At 38.2% G+C, this 17,106-nt stretch overlaps 1 protein-coding gene across 3 annotated transcripts in view; it reads right to left on the bottom strand.

Moving 5' to 3' along the window:
- Positions 1-17,106, bottom strand: part of LOC115212815 (telomerase-binding protein EST1A-like) — a 97,252-nt gene that overhangs the window by 35,581 nt on the left and 44,565 nt on the right. For all 3 annotated transcript variants that reach the window (XM_036504162.1, XM_036504163.1, XM_029781548.2), the window contains 4 exons: positions 15,397-15,573; positions 13,195-13,256; positions 5,896-6,041; positions 1,392-1,650 (listed from right to left, as the gene is read on the bottom strand). In XM_036504162.1, coding sequence (XP_036360055.1) covers positions 1,392-1,650; positions 5,896-6,041; positions 13,195-13,256; positions 15,397-15,573 — 644 coding nt within the window. The remainder of the gene's footprint in view (positions 1-1,391; positions 1,651-5,895; positions 6,042-13,194; positions 13,257-15,396; positions 15,574-17,106) is intronic.

Genomic DNA, 17,106 nt, shown 5'->3' with positions numbered 1-17,106 from the left:
TGAAAATATCTGCCGAACCCATGAAAAGAAAGGTAGACTTTGATATCTAGTGTGTGATATATAAAGAATGTAAGACTCCCATAAGAAGTTCTTAGATATTGTCAAACATCCAACTTATGTATAGAGTATTGATATCAGTTGTTCATGGCTAGAGCAACCAGTGTTGCTGTGTTTACACCAGTAACTTAGCCGTTTGGCAAAACACTGCGATAGAATAAGTACTAGGCTTACAAAGAATAAATCCAAGGGTCGATTTCTTCGACTAAAGGCAGTGCTCCAACATGTCCACAGTTACATGATCGAAACAAGTAAAACAATAAAAAACTATGCCATTTTATAGCCCGAGCAATGCCGGGTATTTCTGCTAGTATATATACATATTATAGCCTCAGGCTTACCAAAGCTTTGTAAGTGGATTTTGTACATGGAAACTGAAAGAAGACTGTCATGTGTGTGTGTGTGTTTGTATCCCCACCATTGCTTGACAACCGATGTTGCTGTTTATGTTCCCATAACTTAGCGGTTCAGCAAAAGACCCTGATAGAATAAGTACTAGGCTTACAAAGAAGAAATCCTGTGTTCAACCAATGGCAGTGTACCAGCATGGCCACAGTCACATGACTGAAAGAAATAAAACAAAAAAAAAAAAAAACTATGCCATTTTAATCCTGATCAAGGCTGGGTACCTCTGCTAGTATAATATATATATTCTAAAATGCTATGCAGACAGTTATATAATATATGCTGTGTTAAGATGCTATATATAATAATATATATTGTGTGTTAAAGTGCTATGCACACAATATGTTAATGTGGTATGTACACAAAAATATATACTTGTTCTGATTTTATTACAAAGCTGATGTTTATTTTATCATAGCTTTAGTAAAAATTAGGGATCTTTTCGGTTTGAACGGCAGTTTTTAACATAATTTCTAGGTAACTAAAAAATTTTAAACTTCGTATACTGGTAGAATGTGTTTATAAAACATCATTTTCTCTTGGCTTTATTGAGAAAATTCTATGGTTTGTAAGATATTTGTTCTTTTTTTTCTTCAATTTCTGCAATTTCAACCAATCACTGACGTCCATTGAGGTAAAAAAACATTCTGTGCCGTATGAATATGTCTCTCGTTTAAGAAACAGATTGGGTTTATTTACATTTGTGAAGAAAAAAAGATACCCTTCCCCCCACTCCTAACCCTAACCCTAAAACAGATAGAAATGCAATAGATCGATACTAGGGTCATAATTATGGGTGACAATTTCATATGACACCGCTAGAAAAAACTGCCATTCAAACCAAAAAGATCCAAAATTAGAAATCAAAATTAAAATACATGGCAAAAGCATCTATAACAGAGAGCTGAACTATTCAAGATAAAACTCACCCGAGATCAAAGTTTTTTACACAGTGTTGAGGCATCCACAACTGTAAGTGACAAATCATCCAGTCTGTCCAAACCTTTACTGCTGGAACATAGTGACTTAGCGTGTAACTCAAAATCTCTCGAGCAGAATTTTCACACTGCAAATGATTATGCAATAGTTCAGCACATCGGTCAACTAAAATAGCAAACATATCAAGGCCTAACTGTACTGCATATTCTTGAAGTAACAAACGGCAGTCCTCATCATCTTTATGGTCACCTAGAACAACAAAGCGAAAATTAAACGAAATTAATAAAACGGAAAAAAATTGCTTTCATACCTTATTTAAAGGAAGGTAATTAATAGTTTATTTTTTAATGTATGATTAATGGCTTCGTATTCTAGTTAAGCTCATTTTTTTACTTCTAAAACTTTTCTCCATATGAACAGCTCAATATAATTGATGAGGTTGCTCTGAATGTCCTCGGTCCATGTTTTTCTTGCAGAAGTTTACATTCAATAGCTGCTATAACCAGTGGGTGCACATGAATAAAATGACACTTCAAACTAATAAATCATGACTTTAATTAAGTACAATGTGGAAATCATCATCATCATCATCATCATTTAGCGTCCGCTTTCCATGCTAGCATGGGTTGGACGGTTCAACTGGGGTCTGTGAAGCCAGAAGGCTGCATCAGGCCCAGTCTGATCTGGCAGTGTTTCTACGGCTGGATGCCCTTCCTAACGTCAACCACTCCGTGAGTGTAGTGGGTGCTTTTTACGTGCCACCCGCAAAATATAAAAACAAACTGGTCAAAGAAATGAACTATTGTAGAAGATACAAAACTGTCAAACCCATGTGAACGCGGACAATATGAACAGGATATATATCAACATCATCAGTGGAGCCAAATTTCTGTGGCTGGATACACTTCCTGGTGCCAAACCTCATTATATCCAAGCAAGGTAATAATCTCCTAGTCTATTAAGCAACAAGCAACCCAAACAGGGTTATGTGAAGAACTGGAGCAAACAGCACTTTTTAAGTGAGCCTTTTTGTAACAATGATAGCCCAACATGTCAAGAAGCCTGGAACACCGTCTGTATGAACAGTGAGGCTGTTGTTTACAGTCAGCAAATGCATATGAAGATAAGGCAGGGAATATGAACTCATTCACACAAATATACATATACATATGAGAGGCTTCTTCAGTTTCCATCACAATGTACTGGTCGAACTGTGTCTATGGTATAGAATGCCAATCAACAGCATCTAGAGAGTGGCACCAAATTCCTAATCATGTAGTTCCAAAGTGAACTTCTTAACACACAGCCATGCCTGCACATAAGTGTGTGTCTGTGTGTAATTCAATTATAAAAAAAAAAAAACACTTTCTCTCAAATAATATAAAACTAGAGACAGAGAGACGGACAGTAAAACATAGTTAAAAGTAAAGTCTGAATAATGAAGGAAAATAACGGAAAAAATTATATATAGAATTAATATATTCTATGTATAAGCCCCAATGCAAAGCAATTAGGAGGCTTTGAAGACTTCTATTTAATCTTTTAGACAATATACCTTCCTCATATACATATGTTTATTACCCACAAGGGGCTAAACATAGAGGGGACAAACAAGGACAGACAAAGGGATTAAGTCGATTACATCGACCCCAGTGCGTAACTGGTACTTAATTTATCAACCCCGAAAGGATGAAAGGCAAAGTCGACCTCGGCAGAATTTGAACTCAGAACGTAACGGCAGATGAAATACCGCTAAGTATTTCGCCTGGGGTGCTAACGTTTCTGCCAGCTCGACACCTTCCTCATATACATAAACATAGCCAATATGGCAAAGTAGATGTAATTAGCATTGTATATTTTTTTAAAGGTTTAGTCAAGAGGAAGGAGCTCCAGCCATGACATTGGCAGGCTTTCTGAGATCAATGTGGTTGATGTTCATCTTGATAAACTCTAAGCTAATGACTTCAAGAAAAACATGAGCAGAGGCCATTGTAGCAGCAGAGTGAGAAGATAGCATATTTGTTGGCTAGAGATTAAAGTATATTGGTGAGCAATTCACTGCTAATTAGGTTTTGTTTTTCTTTAATTAAAAAAAGTGAACCAAATTGTTTCTCGCAAACCGTTCATATCCTTCAACTTGCCTGTGTAATTATCCCTAAATTAGATTAATTAACAAACAATACATTTACATTGCCATGTGAACTGATGGAAATGGAATGCTGTTAATTGCTTTACATTACCAAGCTACACAATATGAGCAGCTTCCATTTCATCTCATCATAAAATATCTTCCAAGTACATCTAAATGGATAAAATTTATGATAGCAAAGTAAATCATACGTAAAAAATGTGAACTAATTAACTGCAGAGTAAATTATGCTCCACAAGTCTGGTGATATGCATTTAAGCAAAGTTCATTATTATACTTTCATTATTTAGCTCAGCAATTGGAAAGGAAAGCTCAAAAAACACTTGTTCCAATTAAGTCATATGCAAATACCAAAATACAGATTACATATTTCATGTGTGCAAGCAAAGCAGAATTAAAAATAAATGAAACAAACCTAAAATAGAAACAGTTGAAGTATAATCACTCTGTTGAGTTAAATGTAAATAAAAACACAAGGTGTCAGAGGCATGCTACTGCAAAGAGTTGATATAAGTTGCTCTATATATATATATATATATATATATATATATATATATATATATATAAGGTTGTCCCAAAAGTTCGTAGAAAGTCTTGGAAAATAATGGTCTTTATTTTGAGGAATAATTTTTGTTAGTACTTGGCGAGTAAAAATTCAATTTTCGCAAGTGTTTACGAACTTTTGGGACAACCTAATATATATATATATATATATATATATATATATATATATCATCATCTTTTAACATTCGCTTTCCATGCTGGCATGGGTTGGATGGTTTGACAGGAACTGGCCAGGCATTTCTGTATCTCTTTTGGCATGGTTTTTTACAACTGCAAGCCCTTCCTAATGCCAACTACCTGGCAGAGTGGTGACACACACACACATATAGATAGATAGAAGCTGGATAGATAGTTGTCCTGTGTATGACTTTAAGCTACATCTGGTAGTGGGGTCCTGATTCAGAAGTTTCAGGTTTTTGAGAGAAGTGTGGAATGACCTCTTAGTCACTACTGCTCCTTGGTCTACTCTTGATCCATAGTACTAGCGCCTGTCAGAGTCACAGCTATGGGTTAATTAGCATGTTACGGAAGAAACTCCAAGCACAAACCCTCACTGCCTTGGGAAAGGAAAAGGCTGTCAACCTTGACAGCTAATTGTAAAAAGTGGAGTCTGACACCCTCCCAGTAACTTCAGGGAATGTTTAGTTCTCCAGGACAACAAAACAATTCACCGAGGAGAAAGCCACTCCAATGCAAAACTTGCTGGCCACTACAATCCATCTTAGCCCACTGAGCCACAGGGGTCAGATATCCAAGTCTAAAGAGTGGGATCAGATTGTGCAGACTGACCCTCAACTTAAAACTACTAAGTGCAGGCAGAAAGAAAAGCTCTGCAGTATCAAGGATCAATTTACATAGCCACTTGAGGGCATGCTGCTCTTCTTCATAACTTTAGACATGAAGAAACTGCCATCATCATTATATATATATATAGTAGGCACAGGCATGGCTGTGTGGCAAGAAGCTGGCTTCCCAATCACATAGTTCTTGGTTCAGTCCTGTTGCATGGCACCTTGGGCAAGTGTCTTCTATAATAACCTCAGGCCAACCAAAGCCTTGTGAGTGAATTTCATGGAGAGATACTGAAAGAAGCCTATTGTGTGTACATGTGTGTGTGTCTTTGTCTGTCCCCCACCACTGCTTAACAACTGGTACTGGTGTATTTATATTCCTGCAACTTAGCAGTTTGGCAAAGATATCAATAGAAAAAGTACCAGGCTTTAAAAAAATGTACTGGAGTCGATACATTCAACTAAAAACAATTCTTTAAAGCAGTGCCCTAGCAAGGCTACAGTCTAATGACTGAAACAAGTAGAAGAATAAAAGAATATAAAAGACCCCCTTCGGTCACAAATGACCAGGGGATTGCACCTACAAAGTTCTCCTCCAAGCCTGAGCAAGATTATTTATGGAAGACCAGCAGCCGCCCATGCATATCAGTCTCCCCTCTCCATGCCACCAATCTCATCCAAAGAAAAGGTAAAGGCCGATACAACTTGGAACCATTGACGTTGCAACTCATTTCTACAGCTGAGTAAACTGGAGCAATGTGAAATAAAGTGTCTTGCTCAAGAACACCACATACAGCTCAATGAGAATTGAATTCACAACCTCACAATTGTAAGCCAGACACTCTAACCACTGAACCATGCACCTTCATATAACAAACACTCAACAGTAGTCATATGCTGTTATGATCTTGGACAAATGTATTAATAAAATATATTAATTAAAGAAAAAATATTAAAATTAAAATATAAAAATATATATATATTCATTGCCTTTGAGTGTTGTATTCTCAATAGTAAACATATTGATGGCCATTAGCTGAAGAATACGGACATTGGTAATGGTAGGGTGTGCTTGCTGCAATAATGTATGGAACTCGCGTAACATTTGAGAACACATCTCTTGGAAAGTTTCCATTCTGCAAAAAGAGAATCATGAAAATACAATAAGTTGTGAAATTTGTTTTAAATTGTAAGGTTATATCACAAAGGGATAATGTTTGTTCAACAGATGTATACTGGAATAATGCTTGGGATTAAAAAGAAAAATGAGAAAATGATGAATTTGGTCTTTATCTAAGATCATTGAGATTGAAAGTGTGCTTGGATAGGTAATATATAACTATAAATAAGCATTTGATCAACAAGTCATTTGAAAATAAATACCAAACTTTTCAAAATAAGCCTTGTTCTTGCAGAGTAACATCACACATCCAGTGGATCAAGCTCACCTCATTTCTTTCCAACTTTGCACATCCTCTGAATTCATTGTCCACGTTTCACTACCATACATTATCAGAGGTTGTATTCATGCACTGTACAATATGCCCTTTACTGGGAGAGGGAACCTCTTACTCAGTAGAGGTAACAGCTCCCTGAATTTTTTCCACCCTTTTCTAATTCTGGCCACTACTCTTTTAGTACACTGTCTAGAGCCCTCTAAGCACTGCAAGAAATTTACTTTACTTGTTCTAATGGTTCACTACTCCAGCATGCTTACCACAGAAAAAGTCTATTCACTGTCAGCCTACAGTACCATTGATTCCACTACACCTCTTGTGCACTCACAGATCAGATAAGGTACATGGAATTTCTACCTACTTCTTTTCTGCATATTAACCTTGATCATTTCCCCAATTGTACCAGTGTCCCGTCCTCTTTCCTATTTACTAAAACTTTAATCATTCCAAAGATTACTCCGAGGTATCTTGATTCTGGGTTTTGTTTCAACATCTGGAATATTTTCTCTAAATTTCTCAGTCTCTGCTCTAAAAACTAGGTCATCAGCTTTCATGGGCATCTGGTTTTAAACTCCACTTGAAGACAATAAAAAACAGAAAGAGACTAAGAACTGAACTCTGGTGGATACCTCCTTGCACTCCAGATTCTTCACTGAAATCATTTCCAACCCTCACTTTCTTTACTGACTGCATTTCTATATATGGCTTGCACAGCTCTCATCAGCCATTCTTCAATACTTTTGTTTCCTTAGTGACCACCAGGCTTTAGACTGTGGTGCTTCTCTAGACCAACAAATAATAGGTAGAGGGGCTTTCTCTTGGCTAGGACCTCCTCTTACAGTTATCTACAAAGAGAACATCAGTGCTCTTCCAGTCAAGGACATAACCAAACTGAATCTTATCTTTAGATAATATTATCTCCTAATCGATTGTGCTAAGACACTTTTTGTTACTTATATAGTTTAGTTCATCAGTTGCTCTGTGTTGCTTCTTTCAAGACTATTTCCTCTGCCCTTGTAACAATTGATGAGTATATTGCTGCACCAGCATTTAAGTTTGACATTTCCTTGTATGAGTTGGTTGACTTGAGAGTGACTAGCTTGCGTCTTATTTCACCAGATATTTTTAGCATCTCAGTGACTATATCAGCTGCACAAACTGCTTTCCGTGACTTCATAGCCTTAATGGTCATTTGAACCATTTGAATGTGGAAAATGTGTTAGAAGGAAGAGGATTATCTCAAAGCTTGCCTAACAAAAGAGCCAGCTATTGAGGCGAATGGTTTAAACGACCGTTAAGGCTATGAAGTCAAGGAAAGCAATTTGTGCAGCTGGTATAGTTGCTGAGATGCTAAAAATGATAGTGGTACACTTTCCATAACTGTTTAATTAGAAGAAATCTCTGGTAGTGACATCTCTAGGACTCTTTCTTCTAGTTAAGTTATGCAAAGTATACCACTATCATTTTGGACACACTTTTGCCTCCAACATCTTAGTTCATCTTGGCACACTGCCTTGCAATTTGAAACACCTCAAATCTCTCATTCATTCAGTGCTGAACACCAGTAAGCCTTCTCTTTCTAGCTTCTCCCCACATAATATAAACTTATCATCAAGCTTCTCTTCTAGCAATGTGGTATTCTGCTTAGCTGTCTTCTTTCTTCCCCAAGTAAGTAATTTAATTTCAGACCTTACAACTTTTTTAGTCAAGTTGCTAGGATCAACCCCCAGGTGGGTTACTAGGATCATGAAGAAGGGAGAGAAGGAAGTGGAATGAAGAATGTGTCAAGGATGTATGAGTTAATGAACAGATCGTATTGTAGAGAGGATATATATATCACATCATCATCATCATCATCATCATCATCATCATCATCATCATTTAACGTCCGCTTTCCATGCTAGCATGGGTTGGACGGTTCAACTGGGGTCTGGGAGCCCGAAAGCTGCACCATCCAGTCAGATCTGGCAGTGTTTCTACAGCTGGATGCCCTTCCTAACGCCAACCACTCCGAGAGTGTAGTGGGTGATTTTATGTGCCACCGACACAGGTGCCAGACGAGGCTGGCAAACGGCCACGCTCGGATGGTGTTTTTTATGTGCCACCGACACAGGTGCCAGACGAGGCTGGCAGACGGCCACGCTCGGATGGTGTTTTTTATGTGCCACCGACACAGGTGCCAGACGAGGCTGGCAGACGGCCACGCTCGGATGGTTTTTTTATGTGCCACCGACACAGGTGCCAGACGAGGCTGGCAGACGGCCACGCTCGGATGGTGTTTTTATGTGCCACCGACACAGGTGCCAGATGAGGCTGGCAAACGGCCACGATCGGATGGTGCTTGTTACGTGCCCACAGCACGGAGGCCAGTCGATGCGGTACTGGCTACGGCCACGTTCGGATGGTTTTCTTATGTGCCACGTGCCACCGGCACTGGTACCACAAAGATACAAATTCCATGATGTTCATCTATTTTGATTTGTTTTGATTTTCACTTGCCTCAACAGGTCTTCACAAGTGTCACAAGAAGGAAGGTATGCACAGGTGGACTGACTACGTCCCAGGTAGGGGCCATGGTTATGGCCTGACTAGTCTTGCCGGGTCTTCGGATGGTGTTTTTATGTGCCACCGACACAGGTGCTAGATGAGGCTGGCGAACGGCCACGATCGGATGGTGTTTGTCATGTGCCCACCGCACTGACTACGGCACTGATGGATTTCTTGTGTCCCACAGGCACTGGTACCACAAGATAAATTCCATTGATGTTCATCTATTTTGTCTATTTTGATTTGATTTGATTTTCACTTGCCTCAACCGGTCTTCACAAGTGTCACAAGAAGGAAGGTATGCACAGGTGGACTGACTAGTCTTGCCGGTCTTCGGAAGGTGTTTTTATGTGCCACCGACACAGGTGCCAGATGAGGCTGGCGAACGGCCATGATCGGATGGTGTTTGTTACGTGCCCACAGCACGGAGGCCGGTCGATGCGGAACTGGCTACGGCCACGTTCGGATGGTTCTCTTGTGTGCCACCGGCACTGGTACCACAAAGTGTGTGCCACCGGCACTGGTACCACAAAGATACAGATTCCATTGATGTTCATCTATTTTGATTTGTTTTGATTTGATTTTCACTTGCCTCAACAGGTCTTCACAAGTGTCACAAGAAGGAAGGTATGCACAGGTGGACTGACTACGTCCAGGTAGGGGCCATGGGTTATGGCCTGACTAGTCTTGCCGGGTCTTCGGATGGTGTTTTTATGTGCCACCGACACAGGTGCTAGATGAGGCTGGCGAACGGCCACGATCGGATGGTGTTTGTCATGTGCCCACAGCACGGAGGCCAGTCGATGCGGTACTGGCTACGGCCACTTTCGGATGGTTTTCTCTTATATATATATATATATATATATATATATATATATATAATTTCAACAATTGAGGGTAAAATTAATTAATTATTAATCAATTTCACCAAGTATTCAGTATGCAAAGGGACCATTTAAGGCGAATTCAAATTATTACATTATATAAAAGGGCTTAGTAAAATAAATTACTTTGCCGCATACTGAACTCATTAGAAATAGTAGCTAAAAAAACTTTTTTAAAACTATTTCTAATACTTAAAGAAAACCTCTCTCATATAGTGTTTGCTCAATTCAACTCACGAAAGTATGGGGGTAAAGACATTAAAAAATCAAATGCAAAGGTTATTTGAGAACGTACGTTTCAAGATTAGTCAACTCGACATTTCTATCATCAGCTCAGAACTCCTTGGTTGGATTTGAAAACACTGAAAGTGGGAGCATACCCTTTCGGCTTCTTATCGCTTCTGAAGATCTGCTCGAAACTAACAGTGCCAGCAAACTCAAATATGCAAGCGAAGAATTTCTGCTCTCCCCTTTCCACCAGCGTGGGTTAAAATCAGCAAACACTATGCTTTTTCGGTAAAATCTGAGGCATTAAATAGAGAGAGATGAATTATAATTTCAACAATTGAGGGTAAAATTAATTAATTATTAATCAATTTCACCAAGTATTCAGTATGCAAAGGGACCATTTAAGGCGAATTCAAATTATTACATTATATAAAAGGGCTTAGTAAAATAAATTACTTTGCCGCATACTGAACTCATTAGAAATAGTAGCTAAAAAAACTTTTTTAAAACTATTTCTAATACTTAAAGAAAACCTCTCTCATATAGTGTTTGCTCAATTCAACTCACGAAAGTATGGGGGTAAAGACATTAAAAAATCAAATGCAAAGGTTATTTGAGAACGTACGTTTCAAGATTAGTCGACTCGACATTTCTATCATCAGCTCAGAACTCCTTGGTTTGGATTTGAAAACACTGAAAGTGGGAGCATACCCTTTCGGCTTCTTATCGCTTCTGAAGATCTGCTCGAAACTAACAGTGCCAGCAAACTCAAATATGCAAGCGAAGAATTTCTGCTCTCCCCTTTCCACCAGCGTGGGTTAAAATCAGCAAACACTATGCTTTTTCGGTAAAATCCGAGGCATTAAATGTCTTTACCCCCATACTTTCGTGAGTTGAATTGAGCAAACACTATATGAGAGAGGTTTTCTTTAAGTATTAGAAATAGTTTTAAAAAAGTTTTTTTAGCTACTATTTCTAATGAGTTCAGTATGCGGCAAAGTAATTTATTTTACTAAGCCCTTTTATATAATGCAATAATTTGAATTCGCCTTAAATGGTCCCTTTGCATACTGAATACTTGGTGAAATTGATTAATAATTAATTAATTTTACCCTCAATTGTTGAAATTATAATTCATCTCTCTCTATTTAATGCCTCGGATTTTACCGAAAAAGCATAGTGTTTGCTGATTTTAACCCACGCTGGTGGAAAGGGGAGAGCAGAAATTCTTCGCTTGCATATTTGAGTTTGCTGGCACTGTTAGTTTCGAGCAGATCTTCAGAAGCGATAAGAAGCCGAAAGGGTATGCTCCCACTTTCAGTGTTTTCAAATCCAAACCAAGGAGTTCTGAGCTGATGATAGAAATGTCGAGTTGACTAATCTTGAAACGTACGTTCTCAAATAACCTTTGCATTTGATTTTTTAATGTCTTTACCCCCATACTTTCGTGAGTTGAATTGAGCAAACACTATATGAGAGAGGTTTTCTTTAAGTATTAGAAATAGTTTTAAAAAAGTTTTTTTAGCTACTATTTCTAATGAGTTCAGTATGAGGCAAAGTAATTTATTTTACTAAGCCCTTTTATATAATGTAATAATTTGAATTCGCCTTAAATGGTCCTTTGCATACTGAATACTTGGTGAAATTGATTAATAATTAATTAATTTTACCCTCAATTGTTGAAATTATAATTCATCTCTCTCTATTTAATGCCTCGGATTTTACCGAAAAAGCATAGTGTTTGCTGATTTTAACCCACGCTGGTGGAAGGGGAGAGCAGAAATTCTTCGCTTGCATATTTGAGTTTGCTGGCACTGTTAGTTTCGAGCAGATCTTCAGAAGCGATAAGAAGCCGAAAGGTATGCTCCCACTTTCAGTGTTTTCAAATCCAAACCAAGGAGTTCTGAGCTGATGATAGAAATGTCGAGTTGACTAATCTAGAAACGTACGTTCTCAAATAACCTTTGCATTTGATTTTTTAATGTCTTTACCCCCATACTTTCGTGAGTTGAATTGAGCAAACACTATATGAGAGAGGTTTTCTTTAAGTATTAGAAATAGTTTTAAAAAAGTTTTTTTAGCTACTATTTCTAATGAGTTCAGTATGTGGCAAAGTAATTTATTTTACTAAGCCCTTTTATATAATGTAATAATTTTATATATATATATATATATGTTGGGCCTCATGAAGGCAATGACCAACACCTTTGGCATTATGTTGTGCTTGAGAAGAAGACCCATCAAGCCAAGCAAAATTGCAGTTGTGGCAGATACCGGTGTCACGCAAATTGGCACCTGTGCTGGTGGCACGTAAATGCACTTGAGTGTCACACAAATGGCACCCATGCCAGTGGCACATAAAAGCACCCATTGCACTCTTGGAGTGATTGGCATTAGCTGTAGAAAACCATGCCAAATCAGACTGGAGTCTGGTGTAGCCTTCCAGCATGCCAGCCCAGTCAAACCATCCAACCCATGCCAGCATGGACAACAGATGTTAAATGATGATTATATATAGAGAGAGAGGGGGGAGAAAGAGGGAGAGAGAGAGAGAGAGAGAGAGAGAGAGAGAGATATGAGGAATATAAAATAGACAAAAATTTGTCATAAAATTTTCATTCTGAGACATCAACAAATGTTACTAAATTTAAATAATTTCATCAATTAGCCTTTTTCTCAGTTCAGCTTACTGTGTCAATAGAAAAAAATTTGATTCATATGCGATACCTTAAGCACATAGTAAGACAGAATCTATATATATATATATATATATATATATATATATAATCTTAACAAAAAATTTGAAATTAGACAAAGATTTGTGGATTTCCAACTGGCAATGACTAGTTCTATTCCTACACCAACCAAAATAAGAATATTCTAATACTAAACACAAGTCAAGATGGAGAATGTAAGATTAATCTTTAATGAGCTGAGCAGAAACCATCTACAATATTTAATTCTGCTAAACCCAGTGAGGGATAAGCATTTTAAACAATAAGTAACATTTAAATACTTTTAAAATCTAATTAAAATTATGTGTTAGTAAATCAGTTCAGTTAAATTGCTGGTTGATTATGTTTAAGAAAGTTAATGAGTTAAGAAAATTCAAGCCTAAATAGCACTTATGTAATATCTTGTCTTTAAAATGAAAATGTAGATATTTCACTTACCCTATTTTAGTAAAGAGTTTACCATGTACATTTAAAAAACTTTGAACAAATCTTCGATTTAGCTGTAAAGAATAAACAGTAAATTGAGTAATTTGTTTACAAATATTTAACTGCAGTGAATTAATTTCAAACTGAATGAATTTTGTAGATACTGCTTTATAGTACATGTTTTACAAATTAATAAAATAACCAAGGTAATGTATTTGGCAAGAATCCTTAATGTACAGTATGACTAGCAATGAAAAAAGCTAATGAAGAATGCCTCTTGACTGCTATTCAAGCTATATTGACAGAACCCTAACTACTCAATCATCATCATCATCATCATCATTGTTTAACGTCCGCTTTCCATGCTAGCATGGGTTGGACGTGTGACTGAGGGGTGGCGAACCAGATGGCTGTACCAGGCTTCAATCTTGATCTGGCAGAGTTTCTACAGCTGGATGCCCTTCCTAATGCCAACCACTCCGAGAGTGTAGTGAGTGCTTTTACGTGCCAGTCAGGCAGTACTGGCAACGACCTCGCTCGAATCTTTTACACATGCCACCAGTGCGGGTGCCAGTAAGGCAATGCTGGTAACGATCACGCTCGAATGGTGCCCTTTTTACATGCCACCGGCATGGAGGCCAGATAGCCACTCTGGCAACGATCACGCTCGGATGGTGCTCTTAATACCCTACTGGCATGGGGCTCGAGTGCCAGTAGTGTGACACTGGTAACGATCACACTCGAATGGTGCCTTTTATGTGCCACTGGCACAGAAGCCGGTTAGCCGCTCTGTCAATGATCACACTCGTATGGTGCTCTTTGCACCCCGCTAGCACGGACGCCAGTCATCGAATTTGATTTTGATTTTTGATAAATAAATGTGTACAAACTGGCTGGGGCACTCCATTGGTTACAACAAGTACTACAGTTAATTTGATCAACTAAACAGCCTGCTCATGGAATTAACTTGCAAGTGGCTGAACACTCTACAGACACATGTACCCTTAATGTAGTTCTTGTGGAGATTCAGTGTGACACACCAAATGTGACACAGCTGACCCTTTGAATTACAGGTACAGTTCATATTTGCCAACTCAGTGGATTAGAGCAAGGTGAAACAAAGTATACTGCTTGAGGACACAAAGCACCACTGGGAATCGAACTCACAGCTTTACAATTGTGAGCCAAATATACTAAACACTAAGCTTTTCTTCATTACTGCCTTATTTTCAGATAAGAAAAAAAAAATTGGCAAATACAAAACCTGTTTTACTCCAACTTCTTTAGAAACATTGATATTTTATAAATAACATATGAAATAAAAACTCAAAAAAAAGCATGATATAAGAATTAATGCTTACTGTAGTTTTTAAAATGTTGGCTACAAAGACTAAGACTAGCTATTTCCTCAAATAAAAGCAAAAGAGGCTTTTAAATGAAAAAGGCTTCTTAAATGAGAAAAACTTTCTGAATGGCATGCCTAACAAAAAGTTATCATGAATCATTTCAGTTGCGCAGCCTGCCTGATGATGAATCATATCACATGCAGCTCACTTCTTAAAAAGTTGACCATACCTGCTCTAAGCAGTTGCTTCAATTGCTAAATTTTCCTAAATCTCATCCTACCATAAATAAAAGATATATCAGATGTGGTAGTTCTTGGTATGGCAATAATAACAGTAAGAATAATCCTTTCTACTTTAGGCACAAGGCCTGAAATTTTGGGAGAGGGGACTAGACGATTACATTAACCCCAGTGTTTCACTGATACTTAATTCATCAACTCCAAAAGGATGAAAGGCAAAGGTGAGCTTGGCAGAATTTGAACTCAGAATGTAGCGATGGGCGAAATACCACTAAGCATTTTGTCCAGCATGTTAACAATTCTACCAGCTTGCCGCCTTAATAATAACGATAATAATAATCCTTTCTACTAAAGGCACAAAGTCTGAAACTTTGGGAGAATGGATTAGGTCAATTACATCGACCCCAGTGTTTCACTGGTACTTAATTTATCGACCCTGAAAGGATGAAAGGCGAAGTCAACCTCAGTGGAATTTGAACTCAGAACATAAGGACAGATAAAATGCTGCTAAGTACTTTGCCCAGCATGCTAATGATTCTGCCAGCTCACCACCTTAATAATAATGATAATAATAATAATAATGATAATAATAATAATAATGATAATAATAAATATTCTGTATTACTAACTTTATCCAGTGGCAATTTGGATAGATCCTCCTCATATGAGTCTTCCAGTTTATCTTCATGACTAGTACCATCGGGAGCAACCCAAATTTCTCGTCTCTGGCCCTGCTGCCGCTGTTGACTTTTCAACTTTTCAATTTTCTCTCTCTCAGCCATTCGTTTCTTCTCAGAAGCTTCAGCCTGAAATATCAGTCTGCAATTTACAAAGATGACAACAACAGAGAAAAAAAGGACATTGAAATACTTTTAGCCTGTATCTCAAATTTGCAAGAATGAAACTATTCATCTAGATCACATGATAATATATCTAAACAACACAATGTTTTTGGTAGGCTTCAATTTCAAGTCCAACATTTTAACCCTTTAGCATTTAAACTGGCCACAGCACACCAAAGCTACAATATAATTGTGAAAATAAACAACCCCATCATTGAGATCTTGAAGCTACAAGAGAATGTATTTATTAATTCAAAACAATGTGAATAAAGAAGTATTACATTTGTCAGGGTAATCAGAATGCTAAAGGATTAAACATACACATACCATACTTCTCAAATCTCTATATCTATAAACAGCAAAATGTCTGTTTATCTGTGTGTCCTTTATACAAATCCACAGTTTTTCACATAAAAGGCTCGCATTTTCTATGGGCTTTCAAAACTGTCTGAGAGTGGTCGTGAAGATCTTTTCATTTCCCCAGTCACCCCAGAAAGCCATTAAAAAAATCGATAAAACAGAGAAATTTGTACATGGTGCGTGTGTACTGCTAGATATGCCAATAGACTGTCAGCTGTTTTTTGATGGAGATAATTTTACCCTTGACAGTTGAATGCGCATGCACATTTGCAGAGAGTCTGTACGACTCAGCACATTTTTGTGTTTTGCAAAGAAGTCTTATGTGTTCTGGCTTTCAAACATGCATGCTTTTTTGATTTGAGAAATACAGGGAATAATTAACGAGTTAGACCAAGTGAATGACAAGAGAGCGGGATTTTCATGAAAGACCAAATATGCTTGGCTAGCACTAGACCCGGCAACACCGGGTCATAGTGCTAGTTAACGTTAAACATACAATCCTAGATCTAAAGTTTTTAATAACTATATATATTTTCTCTTTACATTATGTCAGTGCCGCCTGACTGGCTCCAGTGCCGGTGGCACATAAAAAGCACTATTCAAGTGTAACAGATGCAAGTGCCACTTGATTGGCACCTGTGCCAGTGGCATGTAAAAAGTACCATTCGAACATGGAGGATGTCAGTGCCGCCTGATGGCTCCCATGCCAGTGGCACATAAAAAGCACTATTCAAGTGTAACAGATGCAAGTGCCACTTGATTGGCACCTGTGCCAGTGGCATGTAAAAAGTACCATTCGAACATGGAGGATGTCAGTGCCGCCTGATGGCTCCCATGCCAGTGGCACATAAAAAGCACTATTCAAGTGTAACAGATGCAAGTGCCACTTGATTGGCACCTGTGCCAGTGGAATGTAAAAAGCACCATTAGAAAGTGGTCGATGCCAGTGCCGCCTGACTGGCTCCTATACCAGTGGCATGCAAAAAGCACCCACAACACACTTGGAGTGGCTGGTGCTAGGAAGAGCATCCAGTTGCAGAAACCTTGCCAGATCAGATTGGAGCCTGGAGCAGCCTCCTGGCTTACCAGTCCTCAGTCAAACTCACCAACCCATGCCAGCATGGAAAGCAGATGTTA

The sequence above is a fragment of the Octopus sinensis genome, linkage group LG6 (assembly GCF_006345805.1).
Source record: "Octopus sinensis linkage group LG6, ASM634580v1, whole genome shotgun sequence".
In the NCBI taxonomy this organism is placed as follows: Eukaryota; Metazoa; Mollusca; class Cephalopoda; order Octopoda; family Octopodidae; genus Octopus; species Octopus sinensis.
This window is presented reverse-complemented; position numbering and strand designations above follow the sequence as displayed.